The 21,945-nt window shown below is 31.7% G+C and overlaps 4 protein-coding genes across 5 annotated transcripts; 2 read left to right on the top strand and 2 right to left on the bottom strand.

Moving 5' to 3' along the window:
- Window positions 1-1,524: 1,524 nt before the first annotated feature.
- Window positions 1,525-4,600, bottom strand: LOC108694500 (N(G),N(G)-dimethylarginine dimethylaminohydrolase 1). Its single transcript, XM_018204051.1, has 5 exons — window positions 4,325-4,600; window positions 4,065-4,167; window positions 3,841-3,938; window positions 2,120-2,215; window positions 1,525-1,920 (listed from the first exon to the last, which is right to left on the bottom strand). Exons 1-5 carry the CDS (start codon window positions 4,580-4,582, stop codon window positions 1,666-1,668), a joined length of 810 nt encoding a protein of 269 aa, XP_018059540.1. The 5' UTR covers window positions 4,583-4,600; the 3' UTR covers window positions 1,525-1,665.
- A 719-nt stretch (window positions 4,601-5,319) lies between these two features.
- LOC108694499 (fukutin-related protein) lies at window positions 5,320-7,624 on the top strand. The gene is made up of 3 exons (XM_018204049.1): window positions 5,320-5,790; window positions 5,882-6,139; window positions 6,854-7,624. Exons 1-3 carry the CDS (start codon window positions 5,326-5,328, stop codon window positions 7,622-7,624), a joined length of 1,494 nt encoding a protein of 497 aa, XP_018059538.1. The 5' UTR covers window positions 5,320-5,325.
- A 1,068-nt stretch (window positions 7,625-8,692) lies between these two features.
- Window positions 8,693-12,218, bottom strand: LOC108694502 (dynein intermediate chain 2, ciliary). The gene is made up of 14 exons (XM_018204054.1): window positions 12,159-12,218; window positions 11,952-12,068; window positions 11,682-11,883; window positions 11,462-11,542; window positions 11,176-11,357; window positions 11,004-11,087; window positions 10,624-10,810; window positions 10,399-10,560; window positions 10,180-10,323; window positions 9,901-10,007; window positions 9,626-9,803; window positions 9,323-9,554; window positions 9,033-9,266; window positions 8,693-8,936 (listed from the first exon to the last, which is right to left on the bottom strand). The coding sequence occupies exons 1-14, from the start codon at window positions 12,213-12,215 to the stop codon at window positions 8,759-8,761; spliced, it is 2,145 nt and encodes a 714-aa protein (XP_018059543.1). The 5' UTR covers window positions 12,216-12,218; the 3' UTR covers window positions 8,693-8,758.
- Window positions 12,219-12,925: 707 nt separating this feature from the next.
- LOC108694501 lies at window positions 12,926-14,929 on the top strand. 2 transcript variants are annotated; one of them, XM_018204053.1, is made up of 5 exons: window positions 12,926-12,983; window positions 13,343-13,453; window positions 13,614-13,692; window positions 13,805-13,985; window positions 14,558-14,929. In XM_018204053.1, the coding sequence occupies exons 2-5, from the start codon at window positions 13,385-13,387 to the stop codon at window positions 14,757-14,759; spliced, it is 531 nt and encodes a 176-aa protein (XP_018059542.1). In that variant the 5' UTR covers window positions 12,926-12,983; window positions 13,343-13,384; the 3' UTR covers window positions 14,760-14,929. The 2 variants fall into 2 exon arrangements, with proteins under 2 accessions (XP_018059542.1, XP_018059541.1); XM_018204052.1 differs by lacking the exon at window positions 12,926-12,983 and adding an exon at window positions 13,159-13,235.
- The last annotated feature ends 7,016 nt before the right edge of the window (window positions 14,930-21,945 follow it).

Raw genomic sequence — 21,945 nt, 5'->3', positions numbered from 1 at the left:
AAATTTTGACAGTCTCTTAAAATATGAAAAAATCAATCACATTTTATAAATGTCTAAAGTGATTATAATCTGTAGTATTATTTTAATGTTTTTTATGCAAACTTTTTGTGCCTTATCTTAAATAACACTGTTTTATATAAGAATTCAAAGAATTTCTGCAACATTTATATCGGTGACTTATAAAATTGCACCTTATATATCTAATAATAAAAAGATTGATTGTCTTTTTCTATAAACTTTTATATTTCTATACATATATGCGAACTTATAAACTCTTGACAATCTTTGAATACAAAACAAAATTGTAATAAATTCTGTAAATACTGCATATTTTGCTTTTAAAAGATCTGCTTATTTTTGTTTGTTTTATAATATTGACAGTGTTTATAAAAGCAAAGTTCCATCATGAAAAACAGTGTAAAAAATAAATGTTAATGTTTATAAAATAGAGCAAACGCATAAAAAAGTCGTAAAAGCATTATAGACATATGCTAGGATTACCTAAACATTACGGTAGTACAAAATGCTAAATTGTCACAGCGACACTTATAGTGTCAAAGTAATTCTATTTCACATCTTTTACCACTGCGATATTAATCGCGATGTTTCAAATATATAGTATAATGTCTCATATAAGTTTCATACAGAAATTTTATATCGATTTCTGTTTAAACTTTTAATTACGTAACTTCGTTATAATGTAACAACTATATTATATCAGTGCTTTTATATTATCGATAACTTTGCGGTACAGTATAGATGATAGAGAGATATTTATTTGAATGCTTCGATGTGAACACGTTTCAGACTAGTTGCGAATGCGTTGCAGGAGTCAGAATACTGATAATGCACGATCACTTTCTTCCTGATTACATAAGCCTTGCAGATTACAAATAATTTATTGTTGCGTATGTATGTTGGTGCATTCTTAATTATAATTTGAATTACAAATTAATTTTGATTCTTTATATCATAATAAAAATCAATATTCCAACCCCTCTACATATATAGTGTATATATAAAATCGGATTTGTGCCATATTGTGTTACGTGCCGTATTTATAAAGATTAATCCCGTTGAACACTACAAGATGTAAATGGCGTAGCTTTACTCTATAATATATTTTTTGGGATATCGTAGGAAAAAATGCATAAAGTAAGCAATAAATAAAACAAAAAAATACTTATAAATACTTAGTAAAAAATTTATAGCTGCAGTTATAAATAAAGTCATATGTAAAGTCATAAAAATAAAGTCATAAAAAATGAAAAATTTTTTGAACGAAAAATTAAATAAATGACAAGAATAGAGATTATCTCTGGCAAAAAGCATAAATAATTAATACCAAATTTAAATATATTATTTTTCTACTCTAAATATATAAAAATTGTATATTATATATGTGTGTGTTTATATATATATATATATTAATCTCTTCAAATACTAAATTCTTCTCTTGCAAGATATAAAATGACTTTTAAAAGTAACTTTTAAAAAATTAATTTAAAAAATACTATCAAAATGTCGGAATGACAAATTATCATCGTCATGAATTGCATCGTATTTTTCCACAGATTCGATAGAAAAAAATTCGATTTTATGTTTCGCGGATAACACTAGTGGCATAGATTACATCGCAAGATAGATCTTATTCTCCTTTCGCGTTTAAATGCTACGAATATGCCGCGGTCTGCGCACCAACAAGCAACAGGAGGACAAACCGGAGCTAACTTTCGCCAATTCGGATAAACGCAATGATCTAGTTGGGAACTCCACCTTCTCAGCAAACACCTTACTTGATTGTGGAATTTCGTCTTCCGACCGATGAATGAGAGTGCCGTTCACGTAGAGCACGTTCGCGGCTACGTCCTCGGGTACAGTCAATGTTTGGTAACTGTATGTTGCTTCTCGCTCGATTCTCTAGATTGTAAATCAGAAAAATAAAAATCAAAACTTTTCTATAATTAAATAATTAATTTAAAAAAAGACTTAATTCCATAAAAACAGTAGCAATATTCGTCTGTCACATAGCAAGTCCGAATGAAAGCAAATTTATTACAAATGATGCAATTTTGGAATATCTTTCTCAAAGTGACTTTTATTTATTTTAAATTAAGACCTTGAGAACTTCCTGAGATTCTTTTCCAGCCCCTACGCATATAACATCTGGTCCGGCCATTGTAACCAGCGATTTTAAACGTTTAGATTCAGCCACCTAAGCAGAGAAATATTGAGTTACTATCTCAAAAATTATAGGTGAAAATAAACGAGTATTGCAATGCACTATAATCAACATGTAATGATTTTATCATTACATTCCGTATATCATATTCTTAATTCATTATCATATCACTTGAATAAATTAGAATAAACTAGAAAATCATTATTGAATTAAATTTTATCAACGAAAATTACAAACTCTTTTATTCAATATAATAATTTCTCTTTTTTTCTTTTTAATTCGTATATTTTTATATATTAATTTTTTAAAAAATATTTGATGTGTTTTTAAAACGTTTATATTAAAATATTTATTATAATCTTAACATAATCTTAATGCATTATTATGATGTTCATAATAATTCTTAATGTGCCAGCAAATCGTGCACAGTGTTTTGTATTGTAAACAGTAAAATATAAATATGTTATCTGAAAAGTGCATACACAATGAGCTTATAATATACATAATACATATTTATATAACGATAATTTATGAACAAAATGAGTAATGCCTTTAAACATTTTGCTTAAAATTAAATGCTAAATCATATGCATGCTAAGGTGAGTGAATAAGATTTGTGGTATTGTTCAAGTGCACAGTTCAAGTGCCAAGCTGGAACTTGTGTAACTTATTACAATTTCAAAAAAGCAGCTCGTAAAATTCTCAAATTATTACATACGAAAAAAAGTTTCTCAAAATCGTGCAAGTTTGCGTTTTTTGCCTGTGAAAATATTCATTTTATTTTTTTTCTTTTGTTAAATTTTTCTTTAATGACGTATTAAGAGGGTCAGTTTAGTGCACCCAAACCTGAAGAGGGGCTGAGGTAAGACTCTCCACTATCACCTCTTCGCCACCATCACCCACCTTAAATGAACATTAGAAAAGTAAGGTGAGTGAGCATGATATTCTGTTGAAGTTTGATGCAAATCCATAAGGTATACACACACACACACACACACACACACACACACACACACACGCGCGCGCGCACACCTATTATTATACCTTTTATAAATGTACAATGTGTGCTGTGAATAAATACAAAACTTTCATTGTTACTGACAGACTGAAACATGCATTTATTACATATAGAGGGTTTTATCTTAAATTGGATCTATTTTAAGAATAAAATCAGTACTGAAAAGCAATGAAAAAAGTTGACAGTAAATATATTACATCTCAATATTAAATTAATTTCTGAAGTAGCTTCTAATAAGAATGAAATACTATCATACAATGAAGATACAAGATATAAAATGGTTTCCGAAATAGACACAAAAATTACAAAGTCTCATATATATCTAACAAGATATTACTAATCTTTATAACTAATCTTCTATATTTTGTAAAATAGTTAAGATAAAAATAAGTATAAAGAACATTATAGACAAAACATCGTCCTTTTTAATTGAAACACACATTTAAGATCTAAGATTATTTTTGTGCATAGCACAAAATCATCCATACATCTTTATGACTTTAACATCAAATGTTGAATTTAATGAGACATGCGATATACATTAGTATGTAATGAGAAATTTAAATTATATTTAAAAGGAGATTAATAATTCTTAAAAATGTTAGATGTTATAGATGTGTTAATCTACAAGATCACTGACCTTGATAGGTACACATGGATATTCTGGAAATGCCGCAGCAACTGCTCGTGCTCCGGCTTCATTTGTAAAATGAGACAGTCCAACAAAGAATTCTCTACCTGTGACGAAATATTTTTGCATTAGTAAATGTAAAAATTTATAAAATATTTCTGATATTTACATGTGTTTAAAAGCACAAATATGGAATATCAAAGCAAATATTAAATACGCAAACTAAAATTTACCAGTAAAAAGCACATCTCCACCATCTAAGCGAGCATTTTTGTCGCTTATTTCTATCAATGGTATCTCTAGCTCTTTTTTCAACACAGCTCTGATAGTATCAAGCTGAAAAAACACGAAAAAATAATTTAAAAACGAGCAATGAAGAAACTAAGTTCGAAACTTGATCCAAAGATGTTAAATCATCATTATTATTATCATGAATTCTAACTCATCTATCAATACAAATCAATTTTAATAAGATCTGGATTGTGTATTATACCTCTTTGAGGCGAGACGGTTCACTTGGATGGGCAATCAGGGCAATGCCATTGCAAACGACGGCGATGTCTTCAACGAAGACGCAAAGAGGCGAGTTTTCGTCGGGCGGCATCTCGACGACGTCGATGTCGAGCTCGCGGAGAAGCTGCGCCAGGGCCAGATGCTGCGTCCTGGCTTCGTCCAATGTTACCTCACCCCGTGTACGCAGCGACAACGGGATTCTGCAGAGGATTGCGTGTGTATATCGATGCAGCGGCATGCTCGATGGTTTTGCGTTTCTCTCGCCGAAGAGCAAAAGCACGTAAACCTACGTCGCACGATCAGAGGTTTAACTAGATTTGACGTTTAACGCGAAATGACGGATAACAAGTCAGCCATGATGTAAGAAAACTAAAGCCTTGGACATAATTCACACTGCGTTCAACAGAAAATGCAGTTTTGCAACTATTGCAAAATTCTTTAATATAATTGGTTTATGCATTCAGATCCAGTGAGGAACTAAGAGACAAGACCAATCATTAAAGAATCACTGAACGCATGAACTGATTTATTTTAATTTGCTCAAAGCGGTAAATGAACACCTACGTGAAACGTCAGAAGTCGATTAATCGAGATGAAAAAATTCGAATATCGACTCAAAAATCGCATTCGATTCATCGATAATCAAAGATAATCATATCTTATCCTAACCTCAAAACTCTCAAAAGTTGACGCAAGTTGACGCAACAACTTCGTGGGTGTCTTTTGGTGTCTTTACCAAATATAAAATGAAACATTCATGCGTTTGTTAATTTCATAATGCGATAAGTCATCGAGATGACCCGTGAAGACTATTATTGGCCGTCATTCCAGGTTCCAGCATGATAAAAACATTCCGAATTGTAAATATTTGACGCTGCAGCTCGATGGCGAAGCTTGACACCGGGACGCTGTGAGGATACGCGCTGTTCGTGTATAATATGATATAAGATGTAAGATGGGACCGCATTGCGTGCCGTAATAATGCGCCTGAAATTCGTCAGGGCGCTTCTGATTCTCGCGCTGTTAGGCAACCTCATCGTCTGGCATAAGATATGGCGACTATCTATGGAGCAAAACACCCTGGGTTTGCTAACGCCGAGCGTCATGACAAACGAGCACCCACAGAAACACCAACAGTGTCTGGGCCATTTGGTCACCATTGTCATCAGGCAGTTCGAGAACTTCGAAAATGATGTGGCGTTCATGGTGGAGTCAGTTTTGAATTCCTTCCCAGGGATACCCATCTTGATAGTCTGCGATGAATTGCCTTATCCGCCACTGGAGTTGGACTTTGCCAACGAGAGTATGAAGAACGTCAAACTGATCAGCTTAAAGCCTGAATTCAATAAGTCCTCCGAGGAAAGGAATCCACTCTTCTATATACGTACCAAGTTTGTCCTATTCTTACCTGATGCAACAAGATTGTCGAATAAGCAAGTTATACAGGTAAATATTCTTTGTTGTGATTTGTTGTGATATTTAGAAAATGCTTTTTTACAACAATAATTTGTTATTCTCTTTGATGTATGTCTTGCAGGATACTATCGCGCAAGTATCAAATTTAGGGATTGTTATTGTACCAGTGGGAAAGATAGCCTTACATTGTCTTGAATTAGATTTAAAAGTGAGAGAATGGAGTTTGAAGATAGCACGGGTTATGGGAACAGAATGTGATAGTGTAATGGGTAAACATGTTACTATGCTTGAGGCAAAAATTTTGAGAAGATTGTCAGATCCATTTCTGCTGCCTTTCACGGACGCGTTGTACATTCAGACAACAGCAATTGGTGCAAAGGTAATCCATTTTGTCTAATTTTGTCTAAAATAATTATGTATTACCTTCTTATTTTATTTTTCTTGAATATATTAGGTGTATAACAAGTTCATGGCGTTTTTCCCATTAGATTAAAAAAACGCCACGAACTTTTTCCTACACCTAATAATTTATTGAGTAATAAATTTATTAATTTGTCTCTGTGCAACATATTGTGATTTTGTTATCTAATTGGATGATTTGTATAATTGAATATGAAGACATATCATACAAGAATTTCGTGATTAGTTTGTGAATATTTTATCTTCAATTTTGTGTTCTGGTGACAATGTGTGAGTGTATAAAGGATCTCATATTAATTATATAGCTAATTGGATCTCAGTGAAATGAGTTAGTATTTACATAAGATATAATCAAGATTTAATTTACTATATAATTGCACTCTGCAATAATTATATGTGAAAATTTACTTTGGGAATCCAATTTTTCATATAGTTAATGCAGAATTCTTTGTATTCAAAGTTTTTACTTTTAAATCTTTTAATTTGGTAAGTACTTTTTATTCATTATATATTTCGTTTAAGAATTTTTAATATTTATTTTATTCGTTTTCTCTGTGTTAAGAAAAAAATTCAAATTTATCTTAAAAAAAAAATGTTTAAGTGAATATTTATGTTTTTTTTTAAGTATATATTACATTATATTTCGTAATATACATTGTATATTTGTTGTTAGGTACATATATTGAAAAATTATCAGTTCAACGAAGGAAAGCCATTGTACAGAAACCAACAAGCACAATTCAAAGTACAGCAGCTGTATCGTACACATGAGCGATTGATGTTTGAGAAATTGGGGATAAAGAAAGTTACAAGGGCTTCCGGCTCCGTGGAGTGGTACGGTTGCTCGCGGGAAACTCCGAGATGTTTTGGTTCAGTAATAAACGGTGTGCCGTCGTATCTCTATCAACATCGATACACACCGCCTTGTTGTTTGGCCGGATTGAGAAAAGTCACCTGTCACGTTATCGACAAATTGGAGGAAGTTGGCATACGATTCTGGTTGGAGGGCCAATCGTTGCTGGGAGCGATGAGGCATGGCGATATTCTACCATGGGATCACGAGGTACAAATTGGATTGAATCGAGACGATTTGGCGAGATCGCCGTGGTTGGTCAGAGCTAAGAGTAAACCGGTCGTTGATAATGACGGCTTCATTTGGGAGAAAGCGACGGAGGGCGAGTTCTTCAAGGTACAATACTCCAAGGTGAATCGTTTGCACGTGAATCTGCTGCCGTTCTACACGCGCAACGGATCCATGACGAAGGACGCGTGGTTCCTGAAGAATCGGGATTTCCCAGAGCACTTTCTTCATCCAATGTCTAGTATCGAATTCGCCGGTAGACAAGTGCCATGTCCAAATAATATTAGAGACTTCCTAGAGCTTAAATACTTTAAGGGGGTGATAGAGAATCCAGAATTACCGGGTAAATTTGTCTTTGATTAATCCATTTTAGATTAATTGTATAAGATTATTCGTGGTAGCATACGACGTATTATTGCTTGATTTTGCAGAAATCGATACTTTAAGAATCAAGCCACGTTTATCGCTATTGAATTGATAACTATATTGAACATTATGTATTTAATGACGATTATCTATGCATGAAAACGTTAATATCTAAATAAAAATTACAATTTGATAATGTCTTTCGTCTACAGTGAAGACTTGTAAACATTTCTATTGCCTTATTTGGACTCTACTTTAGTAAGAAATGATGATAAATAATTATTGTTATCTTTGAACAACTCAGAATAAAGTAAAAGTCATAAACTTTCTTCTTGCATGACCTGTTAATATATTGTGCCAAATAAATTCAGTATTTTTAACTAGATTTGTAGATATAAATATTGACACATTTTTCAATATATTTTCATTGTATTAACTTTTTCTAAATTTTTTGTTATTTACTAAAGGATATTATAATATTGAGATGTATTATATTATAAAGATTTAAATATTTAATATTAAAAATATATATTAAAAAACACAGATCTGATCTCATAACAATATTTTTTAAATATTTTATTTATTAAAGAGGCATTTAATAATCTTGGACTATAAAACGTGAAAAATATTTCATAAATATTTATACATATAGTAGGAATTTGATTGTTCAAGTTCTGTGATTATAATTTTTTAACAGAATGAGAGAAAGCATTTAAAAATAAATACGTTAATTGCATTTATTACGTTTAAATAATATTTTATCTGAATCATTTTAATTCAAGTCATTTTATTTAGCTTCTCTCTCTCTCTCTCTCTCTCTCTCTGTCTGTTTCTCTCTCTCTCTCTCTCTCTGTTTCTCTCTCTCTCTCTCTCTCTCTCTCTCTCTCTCTCTCTCTCGTTATATTAAGTAATGAAGTTGAATTATTCTATTTGTTACAATGATCTTTTTTCGGCAATAAGAATCAGGTACATAAACTACTTTATAGAACTAGTTGATCTCTCTATTGTATAATTATAGTGCCAATTTATTTGTAAAAATATAGATATGTATATGTATCCGTCTGTTATAGCAAATATTAATAAAGCACTGTTGTTCATAAAAGGTTGATCCGTGTTCTTATTCATTTGGTTTTAAGTAACTGTTCTTATGTCTTTAGGTGGAATCAGTACCGGTGGCTCTCGCACAAAACTGAGCAACTTTTCTAATTTCATAGATTCTAATTCCGTATGTGACAAATGTAGTTGCTTCTTCGTTGGTTTTACCTTTATCCGTAAATTTGGAGATAGTTTCAATGTATTCACAGTACCTCTACGAAATTAAATATTGAGTGAACGAATTACAAATTATATATGAAATAGAATTTTAAGACTACAAGTTTTTTTAAATTAAATAGATAATACTCACTTATCATCGCCAACTATTATAAACGGCAAAGCGTTATTAAAAGCTAATCGGGTCAGTTTGTTTTTTCGTTTATTGACGATTTGTTGACTGCAGATTGGTCTGTATTTGTTAACATTCAAATCAAACACTGTAACTTTGCCATCGTTTGATACGCAAGCCAATACCGTAGAGCTGTACGGTGCCCACTGAACGTCTCCAATTGGAACACCCAGATCGAACATGAACAAAGGTTCTCTGCGTACAAAATATTAATATAATAAAATTTGTATAATTATGAAGATATAACTTACGGTCTTTCGTCTTCCCAGATTTTGATTCGCCAGTCGCCTGAACAGCTGGCGAAAATGCTGGAATTGTACTTGTTGAATACTATTCGATATACCGGCATGGTGTGTGCTTCGTGATACGTTCTCATGTAAATACTGCTGTATGCAGTATTGCATTTGTACATTGTACCCTCCTCTGTGCCCACCAGGAAAACATTCTGATCGGTGGGATGAAATGCAATGCACGTTCCGCATCCTAGATTTAAATGGTTTGCATAATTATTATGAAACATAATAATATTATATTTGGTTTCCTTTTATCATTACCTTTCAGCGTAATCATCGTGCCATCTGGTCCAGGTATAGGTGGTTGGTCCAGGAATAACGTTATAATAGTAGTGAGACCGAGATCGTTCTGGTTTAATACCCAGTGATTTATTTTACCGTCGATACTAACACTAAAGAACGCCAGATTTCCCTCTTCTGTATCAGGTGCCCAACGAATCTATAATCAATACATATTTTTAAAATTTTGTTGAAAGTTTTTCTCATGAAATTCTCAGTTTTGTCGTAAAGTATTAAAGTTAAAATATTCAACGGACCTCCCATACTAACCCTCCATGCTTTTGCATAACATCGTTGCTTTTATATTGCGGTGTGGATGGTGGTAACATTACGTTATAAACCGCCACTGTTCCGTCCATGGAACCTTAGTTAATAAATTAATGTTAGCATACAGTAATGACATAACAATCACTTTAGAAACTAGATTACAAACTAGATTACTAATAACATTTTATTAAAAGACTTTCATTTTCAAAATTTATACTTCTAAATAAATATCTTCATAATTAAATATTTGGAATGGTATTATTTCACACCAATAACTAAAAGATGAGGATGTTGAGCATTAAAATCCAGGCACATCACAGGAGATTCTGTCGGACAAATCCATTCTGGATACGATGGATTCTTCAAGCTGAATAAGCAGACTGTGCCATTTGTTATTGGACTGTTAAATGATACTAAAATACATACATTATAATTCTTATTTGTAAACTTAAATATTATAAAAATTAAAATATGCGTATTCTACTAACGTGATCCAAAGGCGACTGCAAAGAGATCATAATATCTATTATTAAAGCACATGTCCGTAATATCATGTTTCTTAGTCTTTTCGTACGAAAATTTCCACAGAGGTAATAATGAGCCTTCACCTTCCTTGAATTGATCACTCGGATCATCCCAATATCTATAATCTAACAATAATTAAATGTACACTTGAGACTGAGGTTTCATCGAAGAAAAGATTAAAAATCTACCTTGCGATATATCGTCAAAAATGTTTTGGTTCACCATTCGCTCTAACGTTTTTGCAGCTTGTAACATTCTGTTTGTTATTGCTGAGAATTCCAGTTGGGCTTTTTTCTTTACATCTTCTTTTTTTGGTTGTACCAACGGGGCTTTCTTCTCCTTTTCCTTTTCGCGTTGTTGTTGAGCATAGTCTTCCTATCGACAACATAAAGAAAGTCAGACTTCTATATAATATTTCTCTTTTCTATGTTTATATCTTTTAAATGTTATTCTGCATGATAACATGCTGAGTACATGAGTAAAATATCAAGTGAGCATATATAATATTCTGTCAGAAATAAAATAATGTATTAATAATTAATTGGAAGAGAACTTTTTGTGTTTTTACCTGATATTCGTCAAAGATAGTCCATTGAAAAACATTGACATTGAAAGTCGCAGTAGGCGGAGGTATAGTTTGTGTACTCATATCCTACAAGATTATTTAATTTACTTTTTATACCTATAAGCAAGAGTTTATGTATTAAATATGTTTAATACATAGAAGAGAATATACGTGCCCTCATAGGATTATCATATGTCAACGCTGCTCTCTCACAGAAATTAAATTGATTAGGTATTTTCTTAGGCTTTATCTTTTCTATTTCATCTTCCTCAGGTTCCCCAGGTTCCAGCTCAGCTTCCAACTCATGTTCACGTTCGGCCTCAGTTAGCGCTTCTACCGTTTTATCTATTTCTTCTACTGTTCTTATGGAATATGTAATTTATGTTTTTATTTAAAAGAATATCAAATGTGTGATTTGTTAAATCATATAATGTGTAATTATCCATGTTTTCTATACTTACCTTCTTCCTCTTTTTCGTATTCTGCTTCTTCTTCTGCTTCTTCATCACGCTTTAATTTCTCATCTGTTGTCTCATCCTCAACTGTGAAATTATAATTGTGTAAATAATTATTATAATATAATATTATACATATATAGAATCTATAAGTTTATATATCCTTCTTTTATAATTATTTCATCTAACATATATTTAATTATTGCAATAAATAAAGAGACTTCACCAAGAATTCCTCCTGCCAATTGCACTTTGGCTTCTTCAGAATCTTTGTGTAATATAGTGCCAGTTACATTTAGAAGAGTTATTAAATGTGGTGGAGGAGGTAATCTTACAAATTGACGTAATTTCCATGACCATTCGATTAAGGAATCTGGTACCCTAGTATTATGTATAGTTAGCACTCTGGCAAATTCTTCTTGTAATTCCTAGGATCATATTCGAAATTAAATACAGAACTATTCAACAGCAAAATCAAGAGAAACATTAAACGTACTGCTTCTGTTAACTGCAATTGATCACTTGGTCTCAACAAAACCTTTCCTCGCATCCAATCTATATCACCAGCACCTAAATCTTGTCGCGATATGTAATTCTTCGCTAAAGATAAATGCTGTAAAATTTTGATTTTTTAAATTTTCTTTAATATAACAAGTTACTTTTTTTTACTTATTATTATTATGTTATAACAATAAATATGTACCTCTTTATTTGTGTCTGATACTTTTGAGAGCATCTTTTTAGGTATTGTCGGTGCCATTGTTTCCTTTCTATTTAAAAATATATCAAAACAATTGCAACAATCTCTGGCAATTGATCAGTTGAAACTGGATTACCTTTCGCTTCGTATTTTGTTATAAATATGAATATTGCATTCAATTGTATGTAGTTCTCTCTTTAATATACAGTGACTTACTATTAATGATGGGGAGACAAATTCTATCCTGCCAAGCTCTGTTGACAAATTCTATCCTGCCAAGCACTTCTGCTTATTCTTATCAAAGTAGTATATTTTTAAATCAAGAATATTATTTTTTAATGATTGTAATGATTTTAATGATTTGTAATACGATTATGATAAAATATATAAAGACATAATAGATAAAAATCCTAAACACCCTTTCCTCATATATCATTCAACACTGAGAAGTTTGTTACAGTTTCCTAGGATACGCCAGTCTTTGATAGTATTGTCAATCTTATCTATATTTTAATTTGAAATAAAATACTCTAATCTTTAGATATTGAATCTTTTTTTCACTTGACAGTAAATTTATAATTTTGTTTTACATTTTTATATTTAATGTAGAAATTTTATATAGTTTTGGATATAGTTCTGAATTTAATACCTGCGCACACACACATACATATATACATATAATAACATGTCATGTGATTGTCAAACATAACTAGTATGATTCAATTCGTGCAGTCATGCTAGTTTTTTTCTGTCGCAACCAGAACAAGCATGCTTTTCTCATTGGGGTTATCCTACGAAGAAAATCAATAATGGACTAGACCACGTAATGTGAGCACTCCAACAAGTTGTAGGACAATTATTGCATAGAATCGTGCGAATATTATTTGTTAGAATTTGTAAAATATTAGTTTATGCAATTCTCAAAACAAGGAGTGACTAGGAGAGACATATTATGTTGTTAAGTTTTGAAAAACTCAAAATGATGCACAAAAGCTGTGTGACATATCAGACATCTGTATTCAATTTCTTTATTGTTTGACTGAATACCAGCTTTTGTTAATTACAGTGGTGTTGTTAATCGTAATATGTGTTTTATACTTATAACATTTCAGTTTTTTAATTCTTTTATATTTGATCAGCTTTAATAAGATAAAATAAAATAATGCAGATATTCCTTTCTGTTTTAGATGAATTAAAAGGAGCCTCTATATTTCTAAATGTTTTGAATCATGGAAGATAGTGGCATTGATAGTGATCCTAAAGCTGTTAATCACGTTGAGGATGAAAGACTCTTCTTGGTAAATATCCATCTTAATAAACATATTGACAAATACTTATTATTAGACTTTCCTAATAAAGAAATATATGAGACTATAATATATAATTGTGAGATAAAAATAATGATTTATATACAAGATAAATTGTTTAATGATATAAAAAGATCTTAATCTTTTGTAGGGTAGTGATAGCAGTTGTAGCAGTAATAATACACAGGTTTCTCAACGGAATACAACGAAACAGCTGCAAAAAAAACTTGGTACTGAAATAAACTTTTAGTTTCTTATAACATTTTTATTTCAACATTGCTTTTGCAATAATTAGTGTAACTTAGTGTTGCTTTGTAAGTATGCAATAATGTTGTTCTGCAGAGATACGCATTGAACAGGCGAAACGAATCCAACGCAACTCAGATTACATAAAACTTCCGAAACATGACAATGAAAATGCAAGCAGTTCTGCCGGATTGATATCAATACAAAGATTGCCTATACCACGTAAAAATAAGGAGCACCTTCCTTTAGTTGAATACTGGCACAGCGAAAGTGAAAGGTATTAAACAATCATACATGTATACATAAAGAATTGTTAGATGATATCGACACTTTATATTATATTTAAAAGTTAAATAATGTTAAGTGAAAATCGACCGAGAATTGTTCAACACAAATGATTGAAGAAGTCATATTCGGTCGAAGCGAATCTTGGTAAATAATAATTGAATCTTACAGTTTCCAATTCAAGCAAATTGCAATAAATTTGTTACAGTGTTTTAAAAATGGTCATTAGTATCAGTATTATTAAATTACTTGTCAATTTGATCTGAATGTTACTTCACCTTCAGTTCAGGATTATGTTTTAAAACCGATAAATAACTGGCACGTCAATTTACTTGAATTGGAAATTTTTAAGATTTACAAAAATATTAGACAAGACCTGTTTTGATCGAATATGATCTTCTTTGCTTATTTGTGTTTAAAAGTTGATTTTTAATCTGTTACATAATATATATTATCCTCTAATTAAAGATAACAATATGTATCTCGATTATTTTATCACATCTGTAAAGACACATCTGTATGCGATCAAGTTTAATCAATGAATTCTATTTGCTGTGTGATTAGTGAGGATGAAATGACTCTCTTTCCGACGAAATCGAAGGATTCCTCAAAGCACAAACAAGATCTCACAGACACGTTCAGCATCGGGGAATTAAGCGATGAAAGCGAAGACTCTTTGAATCTGGATCCAGCGCAGCCACCACATCCCTTCATGCGAACTTACGTACCTACTGGGTGTTTTGCTTGCCATTGCCATATATTATAATGTAATATAGTTTGCATACTGGACTGATCTCATTCAAAGTGATTATTATTTAAGTATCAATATGTCATTGGACGCATATTTAGAAAGATATTACATTTTTGCTAAATAATTATGTTTCTGCGTTTTATTTTGAGTTAATCAATTTGTTGTATCATATTAAATTATTATTGTTTACAGAGAATGTTCTTAAATTATTAAAATTATTTTATTAAACCGTTGTCTACTGATTTTTTTTTTTTCGTTATTCAATATTCAAGGATCGAGCATCCTGTAAAGAAACAGGATTGCGATGTTTGAACAAAAGGATTAATCGGTTCAATGAATGCAACAATTTGTTGGGGACAACGCTTTCTTCTTCGTGACCAAAGCAATTATTGTTAAGGATATTATTCAAACGGTGTTTCTCAACGTTCAATAGCCATCGGTAACGCTCACGATACCTATTTTGCATGATATCACAGCAGGTAATATCCGTTAGGTTTTACAGCAGCGCATTGCTCAAGTATGTTCGATTGAATTGACAAATTAATCAATGAAGCATCAACTTATTGTTAGTCTCTATTTTCATTTAAATAAAATTTCATACATAGCGATATATAATTTTGATCAAGGAAATAAATTGTAAAAAATATTTGCTTATATTCAGAATTATCTAAATATATATTTTTAAATATATATTTTTTACTCTTGTGTTATTAAATAATTGTCCAAATTTATTTAATTATAATTTTTTAAAAATATGCTTTTTAATAGAATGAATGCAAAGATGAAATATATTTTTTTCATTTATTTATATATAAAAAATATTTTATATCAACGAGTCTACATTCATAAATATTTATTTTTTAAATATCTTATTTTTATAATGCATTATAAAAAACTATTACTAGAATAGAAACATAAATTGCAAATTTTAGCTGCACAATAGATAGGCATTTTTTTTTATAAGTTCTCTCCCTCTGATTATCCTGCGCAATGCTGCGTAGTATAAAAAATACGAAAAAGACTGACAGATGGATTTTGAAAGATCGCTAATGTGGAACGCGGAATTATAAATTTGTTGTACGTTTTATTAGACTGCAATATAATTTTATTAGATTGCAATATATGTGAGAGAAATTTGTAACTCATCGAATGGATACTCTGTGCAATAGAGGAAGACGTTACGTGCACGAGGAAAAAAAAGACCGTAATTATGCGTTATAATTGAATACAAGCGAACAACCAATATTTTTCTCGATAATCCTGGAAATTATTGGGATAACAAATTAGTTCAGTCCATTTTTTTGTGTTCAAAAATGCATTTATTTTAAAACGAAATGATTGAACAGATCAATTAAAGTATTATCCACCGCTGCTACTTTTTTTCATCTCTTAGGCAATTTTCGAATTCCATCTCGAAAAAATGATTCGTCTTTGGAGGCGATCCAATTTTAAAGCCAATTTTCGATTTCTGCGAAAGAAGTGAACCGGTGACTTGCCAAATCGTGCTGCATCCTTCGGAACAACCAGTAATTAGAAGGAGCAATGTCGGAGAATACGGCGGGTGCGGTAAAATCATCCCATTTGAGCGTTTCCAAATATTTTTTTACGACTTTAACGACATGAGGCCGAGCATTGTTATGAAGAAGAATAACTTTATCATGTCTTTGCTTGTATTCCGGCTGTTTCTCTCGCAATGCACCGCTCAAACGAATCAATTGTAGCCGATACCGATCGCCCGTAATGGAATCGCCAGGTTTCAGCAGCTCACAGATCCTTTTTTTTGGTCCCACCAGATACAGAGCATGATCTTCGAACCATGAATGTTCGGCCATGGTATTGATGTCGAGATCGATGGCAACGATTGACCGGGTTTAGCGTAGTATTTTTTCTTCTTGGGGTTGTCGTAGAATATATAATCCACTTTTCATCTCCAGTCACAATTCGAAAAAATCTTTTCTCTGTTGTCTTTGAATCAGCTGTTCGCAAGTGAAAAATTGCTTTCAACGTCTCTCGGTTTCAGTTCATAAGGCATCCAATTTCCTTGTTTTTGAATCATTTCCATGGCTCTCAATCATACAGAAACGGCTTGTTGAGTTACCCCCAATGATTCTGCAAGCTTCTCTTGCGTTTGACTCCGATCTTCTTCGAGTAATGCCTCTAATTCTTTGTCTTCGAATTTTTTTGGCTGTCCAGAGCGAGGCTTATCTTCAACGCTGAAATCTCCATCCTTGAAACGTCGAAACCATTCCCTATATGATTTATCAGTTGGAGCAGTGTCACCATAAACTTCGACAAGCATTCAATGGGCTTCAGCCGCACTTTTCTTCCAATTAAAGCAGAAAACCTCCCGCAAATGCTGCTTAACACAAAATTCGACATTTCAAACACAGTAAAAACCAAGGTTTTTGTATGAAACTCAAAGCGATATAAACTAAATATTATTAGCAGTTGTTTAACCTTTCTGAAACCGCCAAAATCAGCTGTTACTATGAACCATTCACAACAGCTGGAGCCATCTTTAGGGAAACGAATCGAACTAATTTGTACTCCCAATAATAGAGGACGTTCTTTGATAATTTCATTGCTAGATATTGATGTGACCTTGCATTAGTTTTCAAACTGCAGGAATTATCAATCCAACGAAAATCTTCGAATAATTGAACATTTCCTTTATTGCAGATTAAGTAATTCTTAGCAGATTAAGGGTCTTTCATTTTATTCCGCGCAACAGTGTCTTCATTCCTCTGTACAAATATATGTTTATTACAATCTAACTGTTTAATGATGTACTTTTATTTTTTAACATAGAATCTTTATTCTTTTTGGCTCACATGAATATATACTTTTAGATACTGAAGTAAAATACCATAGAAGAAATTTCACACGGTTTGCATATCAATTCAAGAGAATAGAAAGAAAGTCTTGTTTGCGGCCCTTAAAAATAACTTGGCGTTCTAAAGGCACGCCTAAGTGCGCCGTTGCGTAAATCATAGTTTTTCGCATGTGTAAAATCGCCAGTGCGAGTGAAACAATGCCGCGCTTAAGAGAACTTTTCTAAGCATGCACAATGTGCGCTAGATCGTACCGGTGAGATACCGCGTGCGGAGAATACCGGGAGGATGCCCGTTGTAAAACGTGCCCAAACGCGCTCCGTTAGGGTATCCCGAGAGAAACGACCTTTCTTCGTTGTCTGATCTCGATCGCGGTATGAAAATGCATATTGCATATGCATTTCTTCCAGCTGTAGAAATATATCGAGCAGTTCCTTTAGGTGAGTACCGATAAGATTTTTTCAACTACTCACTCGGAATTTAAATTAAAAATGCTCTTTTGTTTAGCTTTGAATAGATACATTACTTTTTATTTACTTTATACAATCAAATGTATGTATAGAAATTTATTAGATAAACTTGTTTTGGATTTTTTTTTCTTTATCACTTTGGATGATTTGTATTCAGAGGTGTGAAAGTAATTCTTTCTGACCTAACAATTATTTTTTAGGGTTTTAAAAGTAACATTTGAATCTATTCTTATATTTGAAGTGCTTTCATTCATATCTAATGACTTAAAATTACGTCATCGATGCAATCTAAAAAAAAAACGTTTCTCATTTATTTTTGATCATGCTATTATTTGTTTAAAGATTAAAGACATTTTGTAACGCTGATTTATTAAGTAAATATAATGAATCAAATATAATTTAACGACGTTACAAAATTGTTAATATTAATTTATAGATATGTATATCGTATATTTCAATTGATTATCCTATAAAATTTCCTGTCTAATATTGTAATTTGTTAATAATGCTTAAAACAACTTTTATAAAAATATATGAAAATAGTGGAACCTGCATAAATATACAAGTGATTTAAGTGATTGCATTCTTATGTATCTATTTCATGCTGCTTATGTTATTATTATAACGAAATTTTTATATAAATAAATTTTTTATTATCTCTAAATAAATTAAATATATTTCCTCTTAGCCTCGCGATCATAATGTAAAAATTCTTTCAAGGATGGAATTAAAAATATTTATAATGTTATTGAAAATATTAAAATTAGAAAATATTAATTTCTAGCTTATCGTAAATACAAATAAAATTCGCTGGAATTGTTTTTTAAAACAAATAAATAAAAATTATAAAATAAAGTTATTAACATATTAACTATTAAGTAAGATCCTGATTGTTATTTCCCGATTATTATTATTTTAAAATTATTGCAACCTTTAAATATCTCCGACGCGATGAATAATGGATACTTTCAAAGGGCTCCTTCCGATCGCAAATGCGAACACGAAAATGCAATGTCGTGCTGGTAGCGCGATAGCGTTCTAATTAATGGCTTGTGCATCTGAAATTTATTCCACCTCTTCGCAATATTCCAGTGAACTCCGATTTTTAATTAAATCTCTCTCGACAAGGCATATGTGCATTAAACCACCGCGTCGCGCTGGTTCGGCTCGCTACATGAATAAACGTTTGTTGTGTTAAATTCCGCGAGATGCGTGATGCATCGTGTATATGTATATGAATATTTAGCCACACGCCCTCGTATATTATACGTTTTCTACGCAATGGCCTAAGAGAATATCGGAGTATTCTCTTCCTGGATGAATGCAAGATTTATTTCTCGTAAACAACTCCCGATGAATGCAATAACAATTTTTCGATAACGTTTTTTTTCAATCGCTTAAATATTTCCTGCGCATTTCTGTATTTATGCAAAGGAAGATGTTAAGTTAGAGATGTTTTTCAGCTAAAATGAAAGTCTTTTTTTTTTTAATTAAAAATCTATTATAAATATCTATTAAATAACAATCAATTTGTAAATTTCGCCAAACCTATTATATTGTAGTATATATAAGCATTGAATTTTTCATTATTAATTTGTAACTTTACGTTTTTTAAGATTGTATATTGTTTTACAAGTACGGTTTTCCTTTCATGCAGTCTTTTCGATAGCTATCATCTGTTTATTCTAATTGGTTTAATTTTCAAAAAGAATATAATTTCAAAAAGTGATTTCAACGAAAAATATGTGCTTTCATGTTGCATTCATTTGAAATTCTACAATATATGTAACTACAATATAATAAGAAGCATGCTAAATACGCGCTTAAGTTTTAAGCGTGTTCTGAATACATATGAGTTTTTTCATTCTAAATTTGAGAGACACATGAATCCAGCTTCCGATGAAAATATTCAGGTTCTGGGCTCATAACGCTTATATACCTTATCCGATAGCTAGCGACGATTCAATGAGCGCTCGGATATAACGCCCGCGGCAAGGCACCGCGCTCATTGGCTGGCATGTGAATGGTGGGGGGTTCGAAGCCTCTTATAAATAGGACGCAAGTTTGCGAACCATGTTCTTTCGCGTAATGACTTTTCGACGTTTCGATTTAACTTCGAGATTTTGATTTCGTTGCCGGTTCACGGAGAAATGAAACTGATCTGATTTCAGACTTGAGATGCCTTTCCAGAATAATGTATCGAAATATAAAACGAAATGAGATAATAAAGGAATCGTTGGAATTTGAGGTAAATAATTATAAAATAATTAGAGATTAACTTTAATAAATAAAAGACGCGTATCGAAGCGACGATGTCTGTTTATTATTGAAATAAATATTTTTGCGCGATTTGTTCATTTAGTTAAAAGTTCAAATTATTCTAATTGGGAATGAAATATTAGAAAAAATGAGGAATAGTAATTAAACGTAATGCACAATGGAACAGTTTAAAATATGAGAATATAAATATATTTTATTTGTAGATATCCATACATATAAATATATCTTATTTGTAGATATCCATACATATAAATATATCTTATTTGTAGATATCCATTCTATTTAATTTCTATATCTATATAATAATTTTTTGATATTTATTCCTATTAATTTATTTTATGGTCTTATTTTTTTCTAATTCTCAGAATTAAAAAAAATGATAAACAGTAAATTAAACAGAGATTAAAGATAATCTACATTGGTAGAAACAGACTCCGAATTAATGGTCTGTTCTTCTTAACTGCATTTCTTGCATAATTTAGTTCTTCTTTTGCAACAAAACAGAACAGACCATTGACTCGGAGTCAATAAATCGAATACGTTATGAGAGGGAAGATATAGAGGCGCGAAATGGCGCTGTTTGAAGTGCGTCGTATTTCAGACCTACGCTTTGATCGATTAATGCGCTACGCCAATGGACTTGTCGTGTAACGGGGCTTGCGGCACGGTACGCTACCCGCGCACTCGAAACCCATCGTGCTTCCTGTACCAACAGCTTTTTTTTACCGAACGACTTGGGCTTAATTAAATCCCAACAGGCATATGCCATGCTCTCTTGAGGAAGAACGAACATCAAGGTTGTTGCAAATCCCGTTTACCGCAGTTGCGCCATCGCAAATCGATGCAACACGCCGGAAAACACGGAAAAGTAATTTCTTCTCCCATCATTTTGTTTTAAATAATGATTTAGAAAACGCCTTTCTTTGTTCTCTTAATTTTACATTTCTAAATCTTATTAGGCGAGATTTACAATTGATATTTATGCGAGATTTGGAAATCCTATTGCTAAAAATTATTCGCGGTTTTTTAAAATTCGCGTACATCTTAGAATCTTGTAGCTTTCTATTTAATCGTTGGACTTTTGTAACATATGATTTAAAAAAGTGATAATGTAATATATTGGGTCTGGCCGAATAACATTAAAAGTAAAAACGGGCACGACATAATTCTGTATAAAAAGATAAAAAAAAAATATATAGAATATTTTTCGATTTTCTGCTTACTTTTCTAGAAAATCGAGTTTGAAAATTCATTGCGTATGTATGTCCTTACGGCTATTAAGCTAGTAGGTTCGAGCGACGTATAATATTTATAACACGTATAGTATTTATAAACAATGTTTACATAGAATCTAAAAGCTATTAGGTTTAAGGAAAAACACAAAGAAAATTTTTAGTGAACAAAATTTTATTTTATCAATGACGATATTATTCAATCGACGCACTCTCTGTACGTATAATTCATCGTCATGATATTTGAATAAAAACTGAATATTCGACATCGTAAGTCGCAGAGCATTATTTATAAATACTATATGCGATTCATTCGACGTAGCTTAGCCATAATAACATACATGTGCAACGGATTTTCAAATTCGATTTTCTCGAAAACTAAGTAGAA

Source organism: Atta colombica, unplaced genomic scaffold, assembly GCF_001594045.1.
Source record: "Atta colombica isolate Treedump-2 unplaced genomic scaffold, Acol1.0 scaffold12, whole genome shotgun sequence".
In the NCBI taxonomy this organism is placed as follows: Eukaryota; Metazoa; Arthropoda; class Insecta; order Hymenoptera; family Formicidae; genus Atta; species Atta colombica.
This window is presented reverse-complemented; position numbering and strand designations above follow the sequence as displayed.